The 19827-nt window shown below is 46.5% G+C and overlaps 1 protein-coding gene across 21 annotated transcripts in view; it reads left to right on the forward strand.

Moving 5' to 3' along the window:
- Positions 1–1795: 1795 nt before the first annotated feature.
- Positions 1796–19827, forward strand: part of TCF3 (transcription factor 3) — an 83904-nt gene continuing 65872 nt past the window's right edge. For 19 of the 21 annotated variants that reach the window (XM_044453501.1, XM_044453507.1, XM_044453509.1 and 16 more), the window contains exons 1-3: positions 1976–2392; positions 8715–8806; positions 15904–15976. In XM_044453501.1, the coding sequence (XP_044309436.1) occupies positions 8735–8806; positions 15904–15976 (145 nt within the window). In that variant the 5' untranslated portion in view covers positions 1976–2392; positions 8715–8734. Of the gene's footprint in view, positions 1854–1975; positions 2393–4956; positions 7884–8714; positions 8807–15903; positions 15977–19827 lie in introns of those variants that run through there. The other 2 variants (XM_044453502.1, XM_044453503.1) reach the window with 2 other exon arrangements.

Here is a 19827-nt window from a genome sequence, read left to right on the forward strand (position 1 = left end):
CCAGTCCAAGCAACCCAGGCAGCAGGAAGAACAAGATGTCTTCTTGAGGCTCTGCCATGGGAATAGTCCAGCAAGTTCCAATTTATTCCTTGTGGGCCTTTGGTCTGACTGGGTCCCATTCTTCCGCTTGTGATTAGACTTGAACTTCCATGGTCAGATGCTGTGAATCTCTAATGGAACCAAATGACAGGGCTCATTCCTTGAAATGTCTAGCTGACATGGCATCTTTGGGGTGTTTCTTCCAGCTGATGTCTTAATCGATCAAGGGAATTCTTGAAAAATAAAAATTCTTGGGGAAAAAGGCTAGTTTTTCGCTGGTTCACTGGAGCTGGCCTGTAGGGTCATTGGGGATGAGGCAGAACACAGGAAAATGTCTGGGGAAAAGTCCTGTAAGAACATCACAGGTTTTGTTCAATTCTGGAACTGTCCTGGGGAGAGCTTTGGAAACTGTGGCCCACAAATGCTCAGGTATATTGCAGTATATTTTGCGTAGGATTTGAAATGCACCAAAACAACTTCATCAAAAGAACTATCTCCCAGTTCCTATGGACGAGGAAGTCTTCTCTGCCCGAGGAGGTCTCTTACTGACTTACGGGAGGGCTGTGCAGGGTGGGGGTCTGACATAGAATGGGGCCAGTGGAATGTTTAGGATGTTGGCACAGGGCGACTGCTGTTTTTCCAAGATGCAGCTTCAGGAATGGCAGAAGGAAGCAGGTGATACGGGGATCATCCTGTGGGAAGCGATACAACCCTTTTCTGCATGAAACTATTCTTTAGTGCTCAGTTTATTTGGATGTTCAGTGAGGCAATAGAAAGCAGTGAGGTCCAAACTTATGGGGCATCCATTGTGGGAAAGTTTTGACCAAGAGTGGTTAAGGGTTATGGGGTCTTTGGATGGTTGCATTACGAAAAGTAGGTTTCTGCAGGTCATCTCTTCGGTGCCCTTCTCAGTGGTTGGGATTCCTCCTCTGGGGGCTTGAGAAGCAGGAGCGCTATGGGGTCTTGTGGGGTGCTGTGGAAGCCCATTACAGCAATATGGCTTTTCCGTACAGATGTGGGAATTGTTTTGAGCGGCTGCCCCTGAGAAAGATTTCCAGTGAAGTGCCTACTTATGGTCTAAGATCTGTTGGACATCATTGCAGGTTGGTATATTGTGTAGCTTTTTCTGGAACTGTGGTGCAGCGGGGGGGGGGGGGGGATTTGACTCTGGAGTTATGGTGGGGAGGGGAGAAACTTGACCCCTGCCAGGGTTAATATCCAGAAAATTACAGCTCCCCGTCGGTCCTCATTCCTTTCTCGCCTTTAAAGGAGGGGGGGGGATCTTGTGCATTGGAGAGGGGTCTCATTATTGCTGATTCCCTTTTAAAACGCTGGGTTCTGAAGTAAAGAAACTGCCCTTCTTCCCCTTGAAACGTGCGAGGGCAGCCATTCGAAGCCCCTTTCTTTTCCATCCCAAAGATTCGGAAGGAGGGTAATGACAGAGCTTCTTCCAGCGATTCCAACTTCTGGGAATTCCTTCTCGGTGGGCTTAAAAAAAGAAAGATCCAAACTTCTCTTTTTCATTCCTCCCTTTCCAAATATTTGGGGGAGAGCGTCAGGGGAGGGGCGAGAGGGAAAGAGCCTCGTGGGCAAAACCAGCCCCCGCTCCTTCCTCCCTTCCCTCCCCCCACCTCCCGTTTTCGGGTTTGTGGAGCTGCTGGCGACGGTGGCTAGCTGGGGCGGAAGGATATTCGAGGAGGAGGAGGAGAGGAGGAGGAGGAGGCAGGCCTTGGTGCGTGCGTGTGCGTGTGTCTGTGTCTATATATGTGTGGAAGCGGAGGAGGAGGAGAAGGGGGCGCCCGTCCGCCTGCCCAGTGAGTAGAGGGGAGAAAACCCTGCGAGATCGAGCGAGCGAGCGAGCGAGGGGACCGGCGAGCGCGGCTCCGCGGGCGTGAGCCACCGCTAAGCGGGGCCCGGAGCGGCGGCGGCGGCGGCGGCGGCCGGACGACTCTTGCCTCCCCGGGAGCGGATGGAACGTTGAGCCACATCAAAGGCTCCGGCGGGGGGCGAAGCATCCGATCGAACGCGGGGCGGCCAATCGAACGCCGGGAGAGGCGCGCGCGGATCGAACGCCCGGGGAGCGCCTCTCTCGTGCCTTCCTGCCCTCTCGCTCTTTCGCGATCCTCCTTTCCTTCACCCCCCGTTTCTTCCTTCCTTCGCTACATTGTAAACCATTTCCGTTCGCTTTACATTGTTAAAAGCCGCCGCCGCCGCCGCCTTCGTTGCAGCCGCCGCCGGGAGAACAATAGGAAAGCAGGAACGGGGACCGGGGCGCCCACCCCGGCTGCGCCCCGGGAATCTCCACGGCCAGTTGTGGATGTGAACCCCCCTCCCACTCCAGAGATCAGAGCAGGTAAGCTTGGTGGGGGGCAAGCAATTGGGGAGGGGCGCTTTCTTTTAACGGGGGTCCTTCTCTGACTCCTCCCCCTCCACGGAACTATTTTCTTTTTGGAGGGGACAGACCCGACTTAGGTCCCCCCCCCCCCACACACACACACCTCCATGGAACTAACTTGGACGCCTCGGCTACTTTTGTCAGGGCCCTTCCCCGCTCAGCCTGTACAGTTGGTATTTTATCTAATTTTGGTTAGACGTGCTTCGTAGTCCTTCCCTCCTTTGTCGCCCTTTCTTTCTCCCCCCTCCGGAAGTGATATTAAACTTCATGGGGCGGGAAGTTAGTGGAAACCAGAACTGGGCTGGGGAGAAGTTGGAGAGCGGGTGTCCCAGCCTCAGTATTTTGGGGTGCGGACCGTCAAGAGCAGCTCTTCCGTCCTCCTATCTCTAAAATGGTCACGGAGGTCGGGTTTCCAGTCCAAGGAGGGCGTCTCAGCCCCCTCGTTCCCCTGCCTCGTGGAATTTGTACTTGAGGGACGCAGGAGGGAGGCATTTTTAAATGGCGGGGTGGGAGCTGCAGCTCCCACGCAAGCAACCACCTTACTTCGAGATGTGTTTTTTGTGCATTCGCTGGCCTTGTGAGTCTGTCTTTGTAGCTTTAAAAACGAAGCATGGATGTGGGGGAAAGGAGGAAACACCTCCCAGACATTTCCTTTGTGGGCAATTTTGCTCTGGACCGATTGACTTTGAAAGAGTTTAAATATTCTTTGTTGTTGTTGTTGTTGCTGTTGTTCTTTTAATGTACCTACACACACTCTCCTACTCATGCGCGCACACACGCACAGGGAGGGGATGAGAGGAATGGCTCCTATGATGTGCAGAATTGCATCATAATCTCCTTCTTAAATCCTACATTTTATCTCCCACCACCCCCGCTGCTGAAGTTTCTGGCTGCTGCTCTGTGTCACTCCCTTCCCACCCCTCCACACCAAAAAATCCAGTGAATAAAGTTCAGGATCTCTAAAGTTGCAGTAGACTATTTTGGATATGTCTTGACTTCATGGACAGATATTCCTCCCCCCTTAACACCCCACACATACGCATCAGTCCAGGCTTCCAAAACAGTTTGGGGGTGCATAAGAGCACAGGCCAGCCTCCCCCTTCATGCGCACCTGTTTAATATTCTCATTTCCACTCCAGGTTTGATCTCTTCCCACCCCTAACTTTCTCTCAAGTGTCTAATTGTTAACTTCATCCATGCAGGTTTGGGGGAAACTTCCGGTGATGGGGCAAAAGGATAAGATGGATATGGTTAAATGTCATCCCATCTGGTTGCAAGTTCCTTTGCACCAGAACCCTGTTCAGCAGGAATCAGAGCTCAAATGATTGGGGACGTTTGTGCGTTAGTTTTCTGAGCCTAAGTTTAAAAGATATGTAGGCTCAAAAGTAAACGGTTTCTGGACTGAGCAGTGTGGATTCTTTGGTCTTTGGTTACTTCACTGTGTGTGTTCTCTACAATGGTTAGCCTCAACAGGAGCACACTGACTGTTGTGCAAGGTGTTGTGAGGAAGTGATCTGGGTTGGTTTGCTCTGTTTATTCTTTTTCAGCCCAAATTATACAAGAACTCTTGATTCTGTTTTGGAAGGAGAGACAGTGGGGTTTCTGAGCAAACTTGTAATTGGTTTGGTTTTTGGTCCTGGCCTCAACAACTTTTTCTCACTGGGTTGTGTGTACCTGTCTCACAAATGTGTCCTGATGGCATGCTGTACAGTTAGCTATGTTTTATTTATTTATGTATTTATAAAATTTGTATGCCATCCATTACTCGCGTCTCTTGTTGTTATATGTGGGAAAATGTATGTGTGCAAACCGGTGTGATGTGCTTGTGAGAATGTTGGACTGGGAACCTGGGAGAATTGGATTCTAAACTCTTCTTGGCCATGAAGCAAGTTGCTCCACTGGGTGACTTTGGGTGGGTCACAGAGTCTCAGCTGAACCTTCCCCACAGGATTGTTGTTAGAGGATAAAACGGAGCTATGTAAGCTGCCTAGAGATCCTTAGAGGAGGAAAGGTGGCATGCACCTGTCAGGTGGCTGCATGTATGTACTTATGGATACCAATATTAATGAATTCTCAGAATTGGTGGTATTCCCTCTGTGCCATCTGGAAACTAGAATGGTTACATATACTGCATCATTGCACCCATGAACCTCAAGATGCCCCCCCCCATTTAACCCTGTATCTTCTTGCAGTGGGGTGGGGGGGCTGAAAGGGATGAGGCCTGGACAACAGCTGCTTGCATATAAGAGATTCCTTGTCTGCTTGAATTAAACCAAATTTGGGGAGGGTGGGCACCATGTGGTTTTCTCCTTGTAGTAAAAAACTAGGAGAATTCATGCATGCGTTCCTGTGTTTGTGTGTGGGGGGGGGGGGAAGCAGCTGTTGGAACTCTTTGTACTGCAAACTTCTTGCTTGAGGTGGGAGCTTCCCACTTTGATTTGTATTGGATTTCCTTCTCCCCCCCCCCCCCCCCATAGGTACATGTATGTGTGAAATTACATGGCTTGGATACTTGGAAAACAAAGACCTGGATGAAATATTTCTGTCCTTGTCTGGATTTTTTAATGGTAGGGGTGCAAGGTGGGAGGAGAGGCGTGAAGCAGGCTGTGTTGGAGTGGGCAAGCTGGCCTGGACTTTTTGTCCTGGAAGTAATCAACTCTTTGGGAGAAGTGGCCCCAGATGAGTCAGGCTGAAGGGCAGAGGAGGTGTGGTGGGAATGCTCAGAGCAGGGGAGGCAGAATGCCCATTAAAAACTACTTTGCATTGTGTTGGGGAAAAGATTTTAATGTTATTTTCAGCTGGTTGAGAGGAGAAGGGCTAAATAGGAGTTGTGTGTGCATTCCACCCATCTCAAACTGTGCATGTGTGGTTGTGTGTGGTTGTGTGTGACAGAAAGGAGCACGCCTATGCAACCGAGAGTGTATAATTGTTCCCTGCCTCCTACTCTGAATGTGTTGGGGGTGGACCCCCATGTTCCAGGGTATGGATGTTCTTTGCCACTTAACTGAGTGTGTGTGTGGGGGGGGGGAATGATTTCAGTTGCATAGATGCCGCCCACCCAGTAAGATGTTGGAAGGCCATATATTACTTTTAAAAGTAAATAACAAAGCTTTCAGTGGCCTGGGAATCCAAAAATTTTGATTTCAGTCCTGCTCCCACCTTCTTCTCCCTTTTGGGTCTTGCACAGGTTGTGTGTGTTTTCATGGCAAGTTCCCCCGTTCAGAAATAATCATTGTAGGTTTTGCCTCTTTGCTGGGAAAATACTGTGGCTGAGTCCTTCCCACATGCCTATGTCCAGACCCACCAGCTCCCTGTATCTCCCAAATTTCTCATCCCCAAATTTGGTACACTCACTCCTTTTAAATTTCCTTATGCAAGGATTTCCGGGGTAAATAAAGCACCGGCTGTAAAATGCTTTTTAAAATAGCCAGATGACTCCAAAACATGCACACATGTTCACACAACCTTCATGCTTTCTCACATAGAAAATGATGAGTAAGTTATTTAAAAATAAAAAGAATGCAGACTGGACTGACCTGTGATTGCTGTGTGATTCTGTACTCGGAAGTCCACTGTGCTAAATGTGCATACATGGGAATAAGCCCGTTTGGACCCAGCATGGTGTGTCCTGCCACAAAAACATGTATAGGATTCCACTGCAGAGACCGAGTTAATGTGAACTAGCACCTTGCAAGCAGGTAACAAAGGAAACATGTGAAAAAGTGGATTTGCATCCCTCTAGTTATGGGAGGACAGCAATAAAAACTGCCTACTTCTCCAACACTTATCATTCCCTAACACGGTTATCTTATCTTAGGAGAGATAATGAAGATATGCTTGCTGCACCATTTCTTTGAAATTTCTGGGGATTAGCTCTGTAGTTTTGAGTTTTGGTCCAGGTTTGATCAAACAGGGTATGTTGAAGAGCATGTACAGAGTGCCTTTCACTGGCAACACAAGTCAGACCCCAGACATGAAAAATAATGGCTTGCAGGGCATTGCTTCATGCATCTTATTCTGGAACAACAAAACCCAAAGGATTTTGGAGAAACAGTCTTCCCACAGCCTTGTGGCCTGGGGATTCTGGGTGATGTAGTTGAGGCATCTGGATGTAGACCAAGGTGGGAGACTCTGGTCTACACCAAAATTTGGGGCTTGTGTTTCTGTGGAAGTGAGCTGAGTGCTGGTTTTACTGAGATGGGTTTACTCTTTTGTAAGAGGAATTGTTGTGCATTGACTCACAATTCTGTTATGCCTGCTCAGAAGTAATCCCATTGACTTCTATTATTATTATTATTATTATTATTATTATTATTATTATTATTATTAGAACATTTCTATGCTGCCCCTTGCCGATGAGATGTACCCCTGTTTAAGTGGGTGCAGGACTGGGAAATTTATGGGACAGGTCTGTCTGTGTGCCCCAGCTGGAAAATTAATCCTATGGAATTGCGTGGTTAAGTCTGCCTAGGATTGAGGCTGTTGTTTTATAACCTGAAAATTGGGTACAACCTGGGCAAAAACAGAGACTTGAAGCAATTAGAAGCAGTGATATTTTCAAAGTGTTTCTCTTGGCTCGCATTGCCATGTTGTCATTATACTTGAGTTTTGTTTTGGAAGCTTTCTTCTCTCCCTTGCAAGGAGTACTGATAATGTGGTCATTACTCCCGTTGATCCTGTTGTTACATTTTTATTAGATAGATTGCTTTTAGACTAACGTCTAGAGTGCCCCTAACAAGGACATCTTCCAAACAGCATCAAAACATCCATGTCCAGCTGGTCTAAAAACATTACGCTTTGTAATCTTTATTATTCTCTCCACAAACCAGTGATGTAGGCTAGAGTGACAGTGATACAGAGAGCAGTGTGTTGTAGTGGTTAGTGCATTGGATTAGGTCTCAGGAAACCTGGGTTTTAATCCCTGTGTGGCCATGAAGCTCACTGGATGATCCTGGCCCTGTCAGTATCTCTAAGCTTAGCCTACTTCACAGGGTTGTTGTGAGAGACCATGGAAATGCGGCCACTCAGTGGTGTAATTTGCACTTGGGTCTGTCTGGCTAAGCCCCACCACTGAACTTGCCACTTCTTACAGGATGTTGGTTGGTATACACCTGCTTTCCTTCCTTAACTGGATGCCCAGTGGGACTATAATGTGCTAGGAATGATGGGAACTGTAGTCCATCACATCTGGAAGGTATCCATATGGGGCAGGTTGGCGTAGCACGTTGCAGGTGAAATAGAAGAGAGTCAAGGAAGTTCTCTGCCCCAGAGAGATTGCAGTCAGTTTTTGACACAGGGAGAGGAGGTTGGATGTGAGTGAATTTGTCCACCCTGTTCCTCTGTCAGAGGACTTCCAGGAAATCTTTCATTTTGACCCACCTTCCTTTTCCCCTCTTCAGCTCTGGCCTAGAGCAACGTGGTCATGCTGAAGTGCTTTTGTCTAGAAGAGGTGAGTGGGCAGAAATTTTTAATCCACTTCAGATCCCAAATCCTAAGTAGGTCCCAGTGACAGCAGTGTGATTTACCCTCAAACAAGCAAGTGTTAGAGTTAAGGCCTGCAGAGGTTGCAGATGGGGCAAACAGACTGAATTTGGAGCAGGGACCTTTGATGGTTTGGAAGCAAAACTCAGAATATATTTGGTCATAGCATTTTTTCTTAGGGGTAGGGAAGGAAGGCTGCTTTTGGCTTTTGCAGCAGAAGTGTCCTCTTGGTCTGTACCAGGATCCTTGCTTTGCTTGCCCAAAAATGTTGTGTGACTTCTTATGGACTAGTAGCTTGAGAGTCAATCTGCATTAGGGGCAAAGTTACTTCCAGTGAGTTTTTGTCCCACAGCAAATTATGGGAGATCAATGGCAATGAGTGTGTCTTTAAGGCACTAACCCAGGCTGGGCAGGTGTATGCTCTCCAAACTTTATTCCCAACAGCATGTGGAACAACAGGGGGCTCGACTTTTGCCATTTCTTTATGTCAGGTCACCAGGACTCTAAGTCTTCTCTGCCTCCCCTCTAATGGATTTTCTACTCTGTGCAGCAGAGAATGACTTTTAAGTCATTGCAATTGGCTAACCGCGCATAGTCGGCAGCATTTCACTTGTTGCCGCCTGGCCTATTCAGCATAAGAGAGTTTCCAAGTCTGGGAAAGATTTACAAAAGTGAGATCGTTTTTATTTGTTTATCAAGTGACTTTGTTCCTCTACTGAAACCCTTTTTCTCTCCACCCACACACTCCTCCTGCCATCCACTTCCCTTCTCCACCCCCACATTTCCCCATGTCTAAAAGGTCGGGCATTTTGGGGGAATATGAACCAGCAACAGAGAATGGCTGTGGCGGGAACAGACAAGGAGCTGAGTGACCTCCTGGACTTCAGCATGGTAAGTGAGATGCTTTTCCCGTCTTGGTTCTTCGGGGCCGCTTGCGCTCGGTGCGTGCGCATGGGTTGAGGGAGGGGGAGATCTCGAAATGAACTTGCAGCTCCATCTTGTTCCCGACATTCCCTGGGATGGAGGGAGAAGGGGTGGAGGGAGCGCATGCATGAGGTTAAATGGACGGACAGGCAGAGAAGGACCTGCATGCTCCAACTTGTTTATTTTCTGGCACTGCGAGTGTCAAGGGGAACAGTAATTGCAACAGCCTCCCTTTTGTAGAGTCTTAAGAGGTGGCTGGCGGGGAGGGGAGGGGAGGGCAGAGCGAGAAACAGGTAATCGCTCATGCCTTGCGCCTCTGTTCTTCCAATTGCCTTTGCCAAACAGTGTGGCATTCTGTTTATCCCTCTTGCCAGTAGCCGATTCTGCCTGATTTTACTCCTCTTGCAATGCGCTGCCCTTCGCCCCTTTCTCACCACTCCCAGTTGTGTAAATTTGGGCCTACTTGGGAGTAAGTCCTGCTGAATTCCTTGGAGGGAAAGTGTGTGATTAGAGGTTCCCCACACCTCCAGAAAAACCTCTTCTCACTTCCGAACTGCAATTGATTTGGGCAGTTTCCTCATGGAGTTGGTGGTGATTCCGGTGTCTAAGAACTTGGCACATGGGGTGTGCATGGATGCTTTCCCTGCCGTGTGTGCTTGTTTATATTCCCATGCGGATTCATGTCTGGGGTTTGCATGTGTGCATAAAAGAACTGAACATTGGATGTTGACGGATGGGTGATATTCTGGATTGGGGGTACCATTCTCACCTGGTTTCTTTCTCTGCTGAGCTGAGGGATAAACTTCCAGTTGTCTGGGCTTGCTTCAGCTTTTCCATTTTTCCAAGGAATTTTGGCAGCTTTCCATTGCCCTATAGATGAAATACTACCCTAGAGAAAAACATGCTGCCCTGTCTGTTCTGCTTGTGCTATTGTCCAGTCATATTTTATCCCCTGGGTTTGAGGTGTACGTGAGGTTTTTAAAAGTTGGTGCGTGACATCAGCTGCTGGTTTTACTTTATGGGCAACACTGACTGAAAGAAAGTTGTCATGGGCCTGAACTTTGAAGGCGTGTGGGCTAAGCTTTTTCAGATAAGGAGACCTCCATGGCTGGCTGGAAGCAGGCAGAGAAAGCCAGCACCTTGCAAAGAGTGATAATCACAAGGCAATCATCTCATTTTCTATCCTGAGTAGGCAGGAGTTCGCAGCGGGAGCAGCAAGCCTTTTTCCTACTCCCTTCGCCCACCTAGATGCCAGAATATCTCCAAATCCTTCCCATCGTACACAACTTGGAAAGCACTGGGTGGAAGAAAGGGTTTTCCATCATGCTTGCTGGTCTGCCCGTCTTTAGCATTCTGCACTGGCTTTAAATATATTTGCACATCATGGGAGTTGTAGTCTGCAGGCTCTCGGCACAGAGGTAGGGTAGTTCTCCTGGGTTGCTTGGAATATGTTTTAGCCTAAGACAGCAGCTGGCTGTTATTGCAACCGCTTATTGTTTGGTGTCTGTAAATCCATTCTGTTCTCCTGGCAGTTTTAAGGTAGCAATGCCGGTTAATGACTCATTTTCCATCCCCTAACTTACTGAAAGAATTCTTGTGTGTTTGTGAAGGGTTTCTTATAATACCCAGAATTGTCATAGGGGAAATGACATGGGTACCCTTAGCTTCAGAATGTGCGCATAGTGATGAAAGTGAAAAGTGGGGCCCTGGCAGTGTGGAAGGGGATTTGGACTACAGCTCCCATCAGCCTCTGCTGGATCTGACCAAAGAGTTAGGTAACCCAGCTCTGTGTTTCCCACAGCAGTCCAAAAGATACCTTAAGGCAACCCACAAAAAAGCTATGCAGTTAATAGTCTTCTGCCTTCACTGGTCCACAGCAGCTGCTATGAAGAGGTAGACTGCTCCTGAACATGGTGGTTCCACAGAGCCATCCTAACTAAAAGACATTCCTAGAACTTTCCATTGTTCCATTTTTTTTTTCTTTTAAAAGCCCTTTCACTTAGAGACAACTGGGACAGATTGCAGATGTTCGTTTTGAAGGCTGATGCGGTTAATGAGCATTTTCAGGATGGCATATATCTTCTGCTACTGTCCTTTGTTGAATGACCTGATGACTTGAGTCCTGATAGGAAGCGGAAGAAAAATTTCTGAAAAAAATTCCATTCCATGTATGAAGGTTTTCTGCATAGGAGGAGTAGTCAAGAACTGGATAGTTTTGATTATGCTTGCCCACAGTTTTACCACTGGTGTGATTTGACCACCCACCACAGCAAAATTGTTTTCAATAAGGACAGGATGAGATGGACCATGTTTTTAATTCCTTTCCTAATCATCTTGCTTGCTATCATACTTGGCTTGTTGCCTTTAAGTTGGCCAAGTTCCTAGTCCATAAGCAATTTCCCCAAGGCAACCAAGTATCTCTGACGCATTTGATGGGCTGATACGGAAGACCATATCTCTGAATAATAGCATCCCAGGATTGCTCATGTGCAGTCCTGGTACAAAGAGACCTTGAGCAACAAAGTCGCCCGGATTTGAGGAATTGTAGCAAATTTTGGAACTTGATCACAGGCTGCAGTTAATTGGCTCCTAGATTCCAGACCCTAAGACGATTGTGGGCCAAGGGGCTAAGATTCTATCTTGTGCTCTGTGGCCGCTGGTTGCGGTCCTGCAGGTCTCACTGGAGCCTTCCTCCTTGCTCCTAAAATTGGTGGAAGGGGAAACTGAGGTGTGCTTAAAGCCCCTGACTCAGGACTCTGATGCTGCCCAGGCTCTACCTCTGTGCAGCTTTTGCAGAGATGTACCTGGAATCATTTCTTTTCATCTTAGAAACATAGAAGCAGGGCGAGTCAGAAGGGGTCTCCCAGGCCATCTAGTCTGACCTCCTGCACCAGGAGGCTCCGCTCACAACGTGCCCACCATGTGCACGTCCAGCCTATCCTTGAACACCCGCACCGATGGGGCCTCAACCGCCTCCTGTGGAAGCCCATTCCACACCCTCGGGGTCCTGACTGTCAGGAAGTGCCTCCTGGCAGCCAAATGGAGCCTTGGCTCCCTGAGCTTTGCTCCGTTGGAGCGCGTCCTGCCTTCCTCTGCAGGGAAGAACAGGTCTCAACCCACCATCGTGTGACACCCCCTCACACACCTTTATGTCGCCGACAGATCCCCTCGGAGTCTCCTCTCCTCCAGGCTGAAGAGACCCAGTTCCCTCAGTCTCACCTCATACGGCTTCCCCTGCAAACCGACCACCAACTTTGTGGCCCTACACTGCACTGACTTTAACCTGGCTATATCCTTTCTGTAATGAGGGGCCCAAAACTGAGCACAAGACTCCAGTTGCGGGCACACCAGAGTCGTGTAGAGTGGTAGTAACGCCTCTCTCGATCTAGAAGCCACACTTCTGGCTATGCAACCAAGGGTGGCATTCGCCTTCTTGACCACCGCATCACACGGCTGGCTCATGTTCAGCCTGCAGCCGACCAGCACCCTGAGGTCCCTTTCACAAGTGCTGCTCTCCAGCCACTTGTCCCCTAACCTGTACTTATGACACCCGTTCCTATGCCCCAAGTGCAAGACCTTGCACTTATCCACATTGAACGCCATCCTGTTGTCTCCTGCCCTCTTCCATAGTCTGTCCAGATCCTTCTGGATCCGGAGTACCTGCTCCTCCGTTGTGGCCACTGCCCCAGTTTCAGTATTGTGTGCAACTTTGATCAGCAGACTGTTCACCCCTTCTTCCATGTCGTTAATGAAAAGATGAAACAGGATCGGCCCCAGGACAGAGCCCTGGGGGACCCCGCTTGTCACAGGCCGCCATCCCAACGATTGGATTTATTTGTTGCTAAATTTTAAAGGTCCATTGGAAGGTTAGAACCCTCTATGGCAAAGAAGCATCTTTGTGATGATGGCTCCCTCTTTGGGAGGGATCTGGGAGTGCAGGCAGCGGGGAATTGGCATGCTGGGAGGGCTGCACATGGCTCTCCCCGGGCTATTGGTTGGGCACCCCCATTGGTGCAATGGGTGCTGATTCAGTTGCAACTGCTGTGGCTTGAGGTGGACTCTAATTTGTGATGGGGGCATGTTCAGAATCCTTCTTGAAAGTTGTGCCACATCTTAGGTGGAAGGTGGCAGCCCCCACCAGAACTGCCTTCTCTTTCTGTTTATTATTTCGTGTTTATATTGCCCAATTGCTGAGCTGGCTGGGTGGCTAGCAAAAGGTTTTTTTTTTAATTAAAACACATAATACATAAACATGCACAGCAGTTGCAACTGCTGGATACAAGCAGTACAGAATAAAATGCAGGATTAAAATTAAGTTTAAAAGTTAAACTGTTAAGATGCTGGGAGAATAAATGGTCTTCACCTTTGGAATTATTCTTTGGAATGGGAGCATTTCTGGTAGGGGACGGGTACCTTGAAAAGCAAATTTTCCTAGTGGGTGCAGAGAGAAAGAGAGGTGATGGTTGTAAGAGAATTGAAGTAGATGCAGCTAAAATCAGGAACTCTCTGGGTAGAAAATTTGGGAGAGTTGGGAATTTGCATCTTGGAGGCTACTGGCAGCAGAGAGCCCTTAAAGATGCAATTCTAGATGGAAAAAATTCCTCAGCTCCCAGGGAAAGTAGATGGGAAAAGTATATTGGGGGGAAAAAGTGATAGGACTTTTTTTCCTGTCTAAGCTGGGGCCAAATCTAAGTTGCTAGGCTTGGGGTTGTACTAATTTGTGTTGTGTGTTTTTTAACTTCTGTTAAGTGCTCAGAGAGCCTTGGGTATTGGGCAGTATAGAAATGAATGAAATAAAATGAAATGAATCAAACAGTGATAGATGTAGAGTTTCATTTTAAAACCAAATGCTTATACAAACACAGCATTTTTAACTTGTGCTGACAAATTGTGAGACAGTAGGGGGTGCTTATATACATATTCCCATCTGAAATTTTCCCAAAGCAGACAGAAAATAAGGGGGCAAAAAGACAAGCGGAACTGTACTTAAACTCTTTTCAGCACCAGGTCAAAACCTTTTTATTTAACTGTTATTTTAAAAGTATTTTAATGTACAGTCACTTTTGACTTAATTTAGTTTTATTCGCTATATATTATTTATTATTGTTAGAGACTGTTTTAGTATATTTGATTTTGATGATTGTAAGCCATCCTGAGATGCCATGCATAAGGGACGGCATATCAAAGTTTTAAATAAATGAATAAAATAAAACTGTGGGAAGCATAATTTGGGCAGTGCCTCCCCCAGTGCGGATGTTCCAGTCTTTCTGATCTGGCACCATGCAAATGTTTTTAAACCGGTTTGAAGTTTTATCTCCCTTCCTTCCTTTATCCTGACCCAAGCTGAGCATCTCTCAGATCAATTGAAAGTCATTCTTTGAGTCCCGACTGAGGGCTTGATTTTATTTATTTATTTATTTATTACATACATACATACATACATACATACATACATTTATACCCCTTCTGATTGCTTCAAGCACTCAGGACGGCTTAGAAGATAGATAAAAATACAATAAATATAAAACTACCATAAAAACATTAATTATTAAAACAATAAAAAACACATCACTTTATAAAATGCAACTGTGAAGAAGGGGGGATAATAAAATAAAATAAAATATTGAAACATTTAAAAACTTTAACTGTTAAAATAGCGATCAAATGAATTTTGTGGTGTTTGATTCTGCCCCATAAGGGTTTCTGTCCAATTTTTTTTTAGTTCCTGATGGAGGAATGAAGGCCTGTAACACACTAGGTGGAAAACAGTGTAGGAAGGAGCATCTTTTTAAATAATAAGCTTTCCTCCAGTGACTGCATTCTCACAACCTCGCCAGCTACTCCCACAAGTGCCCATGGCTTTGGGAACCCTGGAGATGGTTTAAGTCAATTGCATCGCTTTTCACATGGAATAGTTCATATCATAGAAACCTTCCATTTCTCCCTCCAAACAAGCACTGCTTCCTACCCGGTGAAAGACATTTTAATTAATTTGGTTGGCCTACGAGCACAAAACTTTAATGCGAGAAACACATTTATTTATTTAAAGTTTTTATAGGCCGTGCAATACTGAAGTCTCTGGACGGCTTACAAAAAACAAAGCAACCATACACAACAAACTACACTTCCTTTGCTATGGAATGATGCGTGTGTTTGTTGTAGCAGCAAGTATCTTTAAATGGCTAGATGTCATGGCCTCTTTCGCTGGAGAGAAGAGGAGTGATGCCTTGTTTTGGAAGAGGCATTCTCTTCTGGGAAAGAATGCATCATGTTAGAAGAGGCATTCTGTGTGCATGGGAGAAAGGAACGGGGCACCTCTTTGGAGATGGCATCTGTCAGCCTGCAATTTTTAATAAATACTAGGACTAACAATAATTAATTGAAAAATAGTTTTGCTAGCAATTACGCAAGGAGCATGTTCAATGGATTAAACATTTGTCATTGGTCTTTAAATTCAACTGATGAATTGATTGACTTTTGAAATCCTGTTTTAGATAATAGGTTGATTTTTTAAATGGTGTAACAGTTGCAAAGCAAACACCTTTTGAGAGAATTATTCTGTCATCTACATTGAGTGATGGGGGGTGGGTGTTATAAAGTCTCATGTACCTCTGGTTTATTTTATTATTTCATCTTTATACTGCCCAATAGCTGAGGTCCTCTGGGCAGTTAACAAATGTTTATAAAACATTTCTTTAAAAAACGTACACAATTGGAATTGAATCAGCATAGAAGCACAGCAGTGGTGCAGAATAAAACCATTAGAAATAAAAGCATTAGAACAAAAGTATTAGAAAAATAAGTTGAAAAGTTAAATAGTTAAAATGCTCGGAGAATAAAAAGGTCTTTGCCTGATGCGGGAAGGAATACGAAGTGGGCCCCAGAGAGCTCATTCCACAACCAGCATGTTTCAACCGAAAGGGCTCTCCTCTTGAGCCTTCAATCAAGAAAGAAGAAACTGCTCCAGCTTTGGAAAGTTTGGAGCTAACAGTGACCCATCCGGCCTTCCACCATCCTTTCTCTCTACTTCTTTGTGCTAATCTCTCTACTGTTTGTCCCCTCAGATGTTCCCCTTGCCAGTGGCCAATGGAAAAAACCGACCCACAACGCTCGCGAGCACACAGTTTGGAGGATCAGGTACCGCTCAAACACCGCATGTTTTCCCTCTTACTGGGTTGTTGTTGTACTAAGTAAAGACGGTTTATTTTCCTTTCCAAAGCTCTTCAAATGGACATGTCAACAGAAGGTACTCATGTTGATTTTTAAAAATCTCATGTACAATGGCCGTCATCCTTTCTTGTCCTTGCTCCAAGTTGTGCGTTGGAAGAGGATGATCCAAAGGCCAGTTCAGCTGAAAACAGGCTGTTACCTTCCTCATGGGTAAAAGATGAAAGCTTCACCCCTTGGCCTGGTTTGGAGGGGGGGTTGGGGGGGTCTCAGCTGCTCTGGGTGTGAATTGCTTGAAGATCGTTGGGACCATTCATTCTGAGTTTGATTTTTTAATTGGTAGGTAGCATTCCAGATCAGGTGTGTGCAGGTGAAGGGGCTCATTCACATGGCAGGTTAGGGCTCTTCTGGTTGACCTGCTAGGGGGATGGAAACATCAAGGCCTGGGGGCAGGGGGGGCACTTAAAGTCAGAAAAATTGGGATAGGGAACACTCATTTTTCCAGTTTTGTCCTGCTTCCCCCTGCGTGATATTCTGGGCATTCACATCTCTAGAGGAAGGGAGGAAGACAAGAGAATCACCTGGACCTGGAGGTAGAAAAGTAGGTACTGGGCCCACTGTTAGGTTACTATTATTTATTTATTAATTATTAAAAGCTTTTCTGACTCATCCACTACTAGCGTCTCAGGACGGCTTTCAAAAAATGTTGTTCTTTGTTTCCTTTCTATATTGCCTGTCGCCAAAGCGCTCTGGAAGAACCCTGCTTCCCTCGAATTCAGAGGTGGAAGCAGGTTTTGGGAGGCAGGACAAGCTTGGAAAATGGGGGAACAACACTTGGTTTGAAGAAGCCATGCTGCACAGACCATCTGCATTGGTCGATTCTTACCTGTGGTTAAGGTCGAGACATAAAAGGGTTTGCCTGACAGAGCTGGAAAGCTGTCCGGTGGACTTCTAAATGTCGCTTTTAAAAATGTTTGTGTTGAAAGAAAGGAAAAGTGAGGTTGATGAAATGTAAACAAACCAGTGAGTTTTGCTTTGTTTGGTTCGGTTCGCTTTGCTTTCTGAATGAGCCCCGTGTTTAAGGTGCAGCATCTGTGTGTCCTGTGCACTTCCCTTTTATGGCTTGTGCATGAAAGGTCCTTTGCGCATTAAAAACGGGCTGGATAAAAGAAGTTCAGGTTTGGTGGGGGAATCCCCATTGCTTTTATTTTTAGCACATGGTAATAAAAGGGGGATTTTCCTTCCCACCCCAGCCCTCTTTCCCAGGTTTGTCCTGGATGTCTTCCTTTAACATGAAAGCGATATGAACTTCATAATCAAAGGAATCGCTTTGATTTGGGTCGTGTGCTACAGCTCCTTTTCTCCTGCTAGGGAGTGAAACAGGTTCCTGCACGCAGCACTTTTTGAAGTTGCAGCTGGTTAGAAGAAAGTGTAACCTAAAACACCCCTCGTATCACTCCCTCTGCCTAGAGGTTGTCGCATCGGCTGAGCGTCCTCCCTCTGATTCGCTTTTAAAGAGTCAAAATGGATCACTATAGCAGCATCCCTGTTGATGCTCTGCTCCAGAATGGACCCAGCAGCTTTGCTCTTTGGTTCCTTGGCTCAGGAGTTGTGTGGAGGGCAAAGGTGTTGGTCCGCCTGCCTGGATATCTGATCTCTGGAGCTGGTAGAAACTTCTGCCTAGCTCTGGAGGTTCATTCAGCACCTGATTACTTATCTTAATACACTAATGTCTATGTTCCTTCTGCCTGATGCAAATCAGAAAGGTTTGCAACATCAGTGTGTGTGCGCGTGCGTGTGTGTAGAGCTTTAAAAGCTCCCTTAAGGTCCATCGAGCCCAGAAGAATCTGTGTTTCGGGGTGGACCAAGTCCATAGTGTTGAGACTGAACTACCAGTCTCTTTTAGCATTAAATTCGGACTGCCAGTAAGTAAACTTTAGGGAGCAGTCTTCCCATCTTTTAGAATAGGGATGGATTTAGGGTGTGGCTAGGGAGGGATTGGGACCCCTAAATAAGACGGGTTGCCTCCTGCATCACCTCTCCAGGGTCTTGGGCAGAAAAGACTCTGCCCTCCAGTGGTGAGTCCATTCTCTTTAAAGGAAGGTGCTCAGGATTGAAGACGTACGGGATCTCCAGATAAGACGAATCCTCAAAGCTGGATTGGATCAAGGGTCCATCTGTCCAGAATTCTGCCTTCATGGTGACCCACAAGCTGCAAAAAGGATCCCACAAGCTGGAGGGGGGAACTGCACCCTTCTACCCAAGTCTCCCATCCTGCGTTGCTGGGGAGTGCGCATTGTAGGCAGCTTGGGCTGTTGGACAGCCCAGAAATGTGGCATTTCCCTACTACTGACATGCTCATGGAATGCGCCCTTTATAAACCTCACTCCTAGGACTTGGCTTTGCTTTCTCTTGCGTCTAGAGAACGGGGCCCATTCTGGAGCATCAAAGTCCTTTCTGCACCTCTGGCCTTCTCCCCAGTGAATTGTGCTTGAATTATTCTGAGCATTGCCCCTTTCTCTGCTGCAGCACCCGTTTGTCCACCGCTGCACACATGCAAGAAATTCCAGCAGGAACTAAGAAGCCTGGGGTTCCTGACCCAGTTTGTGTGTCTAAACACCTCCAGGCTGCAGGATTTTATGCCGAAAGAAGTGTTCCAGTCTTGGGACAAAGAGTGCAGCGCCAAACAGTTATTCTGCATTCTTGCTTGGGCATTCCTGCCTTGAGCTTCTGGAGACTTCGAATGTATGTACTGGAGGTACTCAACACAGGCACAATCACAGCTGCTTTTGCCCTCGGGCCTTGTCCGCCTCACAGAGTATTTGAGCGGATCCTGGCTGCTTGAACTCTGCAACTCCACGGGGTCACCAAAGTGCTCCCCCACTTCTTGGCCCTGGTAAATTCCCAAACTGCAGCTACTTTTGGCAAGAATGTATTGGGAGGGGGGGAGTGTTCTGTCTACCTTCCCTATTGTGAATATTCTTCTTAATTGTTAATGTGGTGTGCTTTCATCTCTTTCCAAAAAAATTTGTTGGCATGGCTTCTGAAGGGTAGAGCATTGCTTTCCGCAAGCTTCTTTCTCTCACCCCCACCTTTCATGTCCCAAACAAAGAATTAAAATAGCCTGGATAGACAAAAAGTTCTTTTTCCCCACCCATTACTATAGAGTCGAGGAGAATGCAAAAGTCTTTCTATACCTGATTAGGAGTTATGGATATAATATTTTTGGAACAGTGGTCTGGGGAAGTTTGGGATCAGATCTTAGCTTAGCTTAGGATCTTAAGAGCAACGCTGCCAGCCACTGACCTACAGTTGTGCCATTGACCAATGCAATTTTCTTGCCAGTTGGTGTGAAGATTGTTTGAGCCCAAATAGCTTCTTAAATGCATTGGGATATCTCCATTAGCGCTGATGGGTCCACATGCAAAAAAAGACAATCTTGGAATAACCATCTGCCAGAGACATTGCTGGGAGAGGATCCTCCTTCCTTAAATTGCCTGTGATTATCCTGGGTGATCCTGGAATCAAGTTGGCAAATTTTAACATGTACTCTGATTGAACTATGTTTCCATCCTGTCTCTGCAATTTAAAAACAACCACACACTCACCAAGAAAATGGCATTTATTTATGTACTTAATGTTCCCAAACATGTGTATCTTGGAATGCAACATTTGAACCACGAACAGCACTGAGGACTTTGGAGGGTACGGTCCAAGGGGACGCAGACCATAGCTGCTTTCTCTTGAGCAGCAATTCTAGCAAAGTTTAGGGTGGCATATTCTCTGATCCCTCTGGAGAGAAGAGGGGCTTGGTTTTCTTC

Source organism: Varanus komodoensis, unplaced genomic scaffold, assembly GCF_004798865.1.
Source record: "Varanus komodoensis strain SLA01 unplaced genomic scaffold, ASM479886v1 scaffold79, whole genome shotgun sequence".
Classification (NCBI taxonomy): Eukaryota; Metazoa; Chordata; class Lepidosauria; order Squamata; family Varanidae; genus Varanus; species Varanus komodoensis.